Source organism: Impatiens glandulifera, chromosome 9 (assembly GCF_907164915.1).
Source record: "Impatiens glandulifera chromosome 9, dImpGla2.1, whole genome shotgun sequence".
In the NCBI taxonomy this organism is placed as follows: Eukaryota; Viridiplantae; Streptophyta; class Magnoliopsida; order Ericales; family Balsaminaceae; genus Impatiens; species Impatiens glandulifera.
Genome location: NC_061870.1, coordinates 4,761,865 through 4,767,870, shown reverse-complemented (window position 1 = coordinate 4,767,870; position 6,006 = coordinate 4,761,865). Strand labels below are relative to the sequence as shown.

At 35.5% G+C, this 6,006-nt stretch overlaps 1 protein-coding gene across 1 annotated transcript; it reads left to right on the top strand.

The window, feature by feature from the left end:
* Positions 1-1,029: 1,029 nt before the first annotated feature.
* LOC124915755 (probable pectate lyase P59) lies at positions 1,030-2,482 on the top strand. The gene is made up of 3 exons (XM_047456518.1): positions 1,030-1,145; positions 1,219-2,113; positions 2,252-2,482. The coding sequence occupies exons 1-3, from the start codon at positions 1,060-1,062 to the stop codon at positions 2,480-2,482; spliced, it is 1,212 nt and encodes a 403-aa protein (XP_047312474.1). The 5' UTR covers positions 1,030-1,059.
* Positions 2,483-6,006: the final 3,524 nt, after the last annotated feature.

Below are 6,006 nucleotides of genomic sequence, written 5' to 3'. Positions count from 1 at the left end.
TTACGGTTGGGAGTTGATAAAGTAATTTAACAGTGTAGGTATTATAAAAACTAAAATTTAAAACAAGTCGGTTTTACCTTGATTCGGCATTGTCCACTAATGGCAACAAGGATTTAGGGTTCGACTAATGGAGATTTCGGCCACAACTGCTATGATTTAGGAATCGGCCAACAAAAAAAAACTTTTACCAACGACGATGACTGTTTAAAGTTCAGTTATGGATCACTTGGGGGTTAAATAGAAGAAGGAAGAAGGTAAAAATCTGAAACTTGAGTATAATCGGAAGAGGAAAAAGTTTTAAAAAAATGGAGAGTTGTGGAGGGATGAGAGAGAAAAAATGGGTAAGGAAAAAAAAATTGTTTGAATGGAAAAATAATTAAAATTAATGTCAATTTAAAAAATAAAATAGGTGGATATTATATATGGCAAAAATTTTGATGCCGTTTAACATTTTATGTTATTTTAAACACATTTGACATATTTTGACAAGTTAATACATATAAATATAGAATTTTAATACTTAATAAGTAATTTGACACTTTCTTACAACTTGACGTGTAAAATTGACATTTTTCCAAGTTTTTTTTCTAAACAATTATTAATTAAATGTTGAATTTGATTCTAATTCAACGGTAATTGAGTTTGAAAGGTAGTTAAGAAATTAGTGGGTTAAGTTGGTATGAGCATGAGTGGCCTCCCACCGTCCTCATTCCCGCCATGCATTTCTTGTGAAGCTAATATTAGCAATCGTCTTCCAAATATAGTAGCTCCCACTCCTTGGGAATATATAAATAGACATTGTTTCCATAATATCTCAAGTAAAATGCATGTGTTTTGTCAAGCGAATCATTTCTGCTGTGATTCGCTTGTTACAATAAAAATAAACTAGCAGAACCATATAAACAACAAAACAAAAGCTAGAAAAAAAAAGAAAAAAATCAGAAGATGGCGGTGGTTAACCTTAGTCTAATTCTTGTGGCATTGGAGGTCGTGTTTGTGATAATGCCATCGACCTTACATGGGGAAACTTCAGAAGATGATTCATATTGGCACGAAAAAATGAAGATAGCAGAGAAAGTTGCCTTGGATACTTACAATCCCAATCCAAATGAGGTAACAGATCATTTGAACAAGCAAGTGAAAGAGTAAGTATTGATCGATCCAGCTATACAAAAATGATGTTTTTTTTTATATGATTAATTAATTAAAATTATTTAGGGTTATAGAAGGTATGAATACGACTAGGAGGAGCCTGAAGAGATACGAAGGAGGATGTAGTGTATCAAACCCGATTGACAGATGCTGGAGGTGCCGTCAAGATTGGGCAACGAATCGGTTTCGTCTAGCCGACTGCTCAATGGGGTTTGCCCGTGGGGTGACCGGAGGAAAAGGAGGCAAGATCTACGTGGTAACGGATTCATCAGACAGCGACCTTTTGAACCCAAAACCTGGAACCCTGCGTCACGCGTTGATCCAAACTGAGCCTCTATGGGTCATCTTTGCCAGGTCCATGAACATTAGGCTTCAACAGGAGCTTATTATGGCGAGCCACAAGACGATCGATGGTAGAGGAACAAACGTGCACATCGCTCATGGGGCAGGGCTGACTGTTCAATTTGTGCAGAATATAATAATCCACGGGATTCATATTCATGATATTGTTACTGGGAACGGTGGAATGATTAGAGATTCGGTTAATCATTATGGGTTTAGGACGAGGAGCGACGGGGATGGGATCTCCATTTTCGGGGGTTCGAGAGTTTGGATCGATCACGTTTCCATATCGAATTGCATGGATGGCTTAGTTGATGCTATCATGGGATCAACGGGCATCACACTCTCCAATAGCCATTTTACGAATCACAATGAGTCTTTCTTGTTTGGTGCGAGTAAAGCCCACACGCAAGATAAGCTCATGCAGATTACTGTTGCGTTCAACCATTTTGGGAAGGGGCTGGTTCAGAGGCTGCCACGTGTCAGGTACGGCTTTGTTCACGTTGTCAACAATGACTACACTCATTGGCTAAAGTATGCCATTGGAGGAAGCAGCAATCCCACCATCATCAGCCAGGGAAATCGCTTCATTGCCCCTCCTAACGTTTTTGCTAAAGAGGTACGTATACGTACTCTGCATGCATGGTTTACATACTCGGTTTTTTTAAATCGTTTTCTTATACAAATTAAACTTGATCGATCGAAATCGAACCCGTGACCTAGTTAGAGGATATTCTTATATATAATGAATGATCAGGTGACAAAGAGGGATTATGCTGAGGAAAGCGAATGGAAGAATTGGCAATGGAGATCAGAGGGAGATATCATGATGAATGGGGCTTTCTTTGTTCAATCAGGCCCACCCTTCAAAGGCTTCAGTTCTTCATTTCATCGTGAAAATGTGATCGATGCAGAGTCTGCAACACTTGTTGGCCTCATCACAAGATATGCCGGGCCTCTCGATTGCAAACCAAATAAGCCCTGCTAGCTAACTGATTAATTTTCCTTCTTTTCCCCAATCCCAATTCCTAATTAATTAAGATAATGGATTTTTTTTATTCAGATTTTTAAATTGAACTCATAGTTTTCTCCAGTTTGCCTCTTTTACTACCATCCGTAGAATATATAGACAATTAATACGTACGTATACTAGTAGATAAAAAGATCTCAAGTTTTTTATTTTGTTTTTTTGAGAAAAAGAATAAGTTAGAAGAGGAATGAATGAATATAGTGAAAGCTGGAATATTGAAGATACATATAAAAAAAATGGGACAACCTTGAAGATACATATATAAAGTACGTACGTAGTAGATGAAGGCTTTTTAGCGCTACCTCTAATTATTCTTTTCCTTTTTGAGTTTTGTGTTGTTCAATATATTATTCTTACCATTTTCATGTTAATTTCATGCTCTGCATTGTTTAATTTATTAAACTACTTATAAGTATGCAATTGTCCTTTTAAAGATTAAAATAAAGTTACAAGTTATTTCATTAATTCCAAATTTATTTACTCTAAACTGTATCAAATTAACTAACTTGCCTATAATTAAGAATTAGGATTCAAGTCCATTTTTCGATTGAACTTAACACATATATTTAAAGATTTTTCAAGGACAAGAGTTGATTAAAAAATATTTTAAATTATTTTTTTAGAGAAAACCTCCGAAAGAAAACCTCACACAACCTTTATTATTTTTTATATTCAAGAGAACCTTTTTATGATTAATTTGATATATATGACATTTGTAAACTGTTGTTTAATTTAATTTTTAATAAGTTTTTTAGTTTATACAATATTAATATATTATTCAAAACAATTGTATCAAAAGACAATAGTCCTTATATACCGATAAATAATGTATCAAAGTATATATCACACTAGTAAAATAAAATTTTAATAGCGACAATATTATACCGACAAAAACAAAAACTCACTGTATAGCATATCAAATCGTCACTTAAAAGCGACTACATAAAAAGTCGTTGGGTAATGGAACCACTATAATGACAGTCAAAGACGGAGCATTTTTTTTTCTTATATATACAATATTACCTTATATATATTGTAACGGGAAATTGGACTAAATGACCCTAAAGATAGGGGTATTTGCGTCCGGGTCATTGATAATTAAATTTGATCTGGTGACCACTTTATTTTTTTTTGGACGAAATTACCCTTTTCGCGTAACGCGAAGTGGCTTCGCGAAACGCGAAAGTGAATTAAGGTTAATATAAATACTTAAAATTTTCATTTCCTTCATTTTGCTTCTCTCTCTTTCTCGTCTCTTCCTCTCTCTTCTCTCTCTGTTCTTGTTCGTCGGCCGGCGCCGACGAAAACTTTGGCGACGGCGACGGCTGAAAACTTTGGCGACGAGGACTACGATTAGCCCATGAAGTCTACAAAGATAGAATACCTTAACCTGAATTGAATGTTTATAATACAGATTTATGTTCTTATTTCAATACCTTCATTTTCAAAACCCTAACTCTAACCCAAATCGATTTTATGTTCATGTTTCCAGCATCTCCCTCTGAAAACCTTAAATCAATTAAATCTGTTCATATTGGTTCATACGGTTCATATTGATTCATATTGATTCATTTTTTGTTCATCTTATTGTTCTTATGTCGATGATGATATTTGCAGATCATATGAGTCTGTTTCGCGAAGTGCTTCTCGTTACGCGAAGTATTTCTCGTTACGCGAAGGGCTTCTCGTTACGCAAAGGGCTTCTCGTTTCGCGAAGGGTTTCTCGTTTCGCGAAGGGCTTTATGTTTCGTCATATGGGTCTGGATTCAGTGAGAAGTACTTACAGCAAGACGGAAACCGGCTAAGTGTCGACGTATAGATGAAGGATTTTCTCAATAGTCCAATACAATTGAGGTTGTTTTCATTAGGTGTTCTATAATTATATGTTAAAGGGTTTATTTATAGAATTGCATTTTGAAAAGGGGGAGACATAGAGAAATTGAGATTGGACTTGGGATAAACTTCCCTTATATTTAAGGGACTTTAATCCAATTTGCATTATTAAACTTAATCCTAATGGACATTAAAAATAAGCTTCATTTACTCAAATTCTCTAATTAAAATGAGGCTTCATTTCTTTGTCTGTTTTATTTTTTTAATCAGATATATATAAAGTTTTTCTAATTATTAATGTAATATTGTACTTTCATCCTGTCACCTAAAGGAAATCAAATGATAAACATATTTTTGTTATTTACATTTGGGATAGAAATTTAAGACAAAACTCACCAAAATGTAATGTTTTTATGCATTCATACTCACCAAGAAGTTTCAACTAGACTAGAGAGTTATCATATATAAAGCTATAAAAAAAACAAAAAATGGAGGACCAGCTAGTTATTATTGAACAAATAAGATATATTTTTTCTTTGGATATTGTGGTAGTCTATTATGGAACTGAAAAATTGTTCTCATTCACCTAATCATTTCACCTAATATTTTCTTTGTCCTTGTCAATTTTGTTCTAGTTGTTCATATTCGCACCACCACGCCCATTATTATGATTGTCTGATTTTCTTTGTCCTCGTCGACGACATTCATGTTCATACAATCCCTCCACTTCATCCTCCGGTTCCTCACGATCCTTTGGCTTCTCATAAGATCGCTCACCGAGATTTCTCCCTATCACCCTCTCTATTTCTTCCCTTTTCACGGGATTTTTCCCTACACATGATGGGGGTGAACATTAGAAGCATTCATATCAAAATGCACAAACTGAAATTCAGATTAAAAAACACTAACTGTGTTTGGGAGAGGTACAATTCCAATTCTTTTGTTTGTTTAACAATTTAAAACTAAGAATTCAAATGAAAGCACCAAGGGTGTATGTAGTATTACTGGTTTGCATGACGATCAGCCCTTTAGTATTCGTAGTGCTTATGTAGTATGCCCTTCACGAAACGAGAAGCCCTTCGCGTAACGAGAAGCCCTTCGCGTAACGAGAAGCCCTTCGCGTAACGAGAAGCCTTCGCGTAACGAGAAGTACTTCGCGTAACGAGAAGTACTTCGCGTAACGAGAAGTACTTCGCGTAACGAGAAGCACTTCGCGAAACCGAACCCATATGATCTGCAAATATCATCATCGACATAAGAACAATAAGATGAACAAAAAGATGAATCAATATGAATCAATATGAACCAGTATGAACTAATATTAACAGATTTAATTGATTTAAGGTTTTCGAGATGGAGATGCTAGAAACATGAACATAAATCGATTGGGTTAGAGTTAGGGTTTGAAATTAAGGTATTGAAATAAGAACATAAATCTGTATTATAAACATCGATTCAGGTTAAGGTTTTTCTTATCTTTGTAGATTCATGGGCATAATCGTAGTCCTCGTCGCCAAAGTTTTCGCCGTCGCCAAAGTTTTCGCCATCGCCGGCGACGAACGACGACAGAGAAGAGAGAGACAGAGAGACAGAGACAGAGACAGACAGAGAGAGAGAGAGACAGAGAGAAACAGAGAGAGAGAGAGAGA

Excerpts from the sequence above, each read along its gene's own strand:
- LOC124915755 (XM_047456518.1), top strand. The coding sequence starts at position 1,060 with ATGAAGATAGCAGAGAAAGTTGCCTTGGATACTTACAATCCCAATCCA. Across the intron at positions 1,146-1,218 it reads TTGAACAAGCAAGTGAAAGA|GGTTATAGAAGGTATGAATA; the intron begins GTAAGTATTGAT and ends AAAATTATTTAG. Across the intron at positions 2,114-2,251 it reads CTAACGTTTTTGCTAAAGAG|GTGACAAAGAGGGATTATGC; the intron begins GTACGTATACGT and ends ATGAATGATCAG.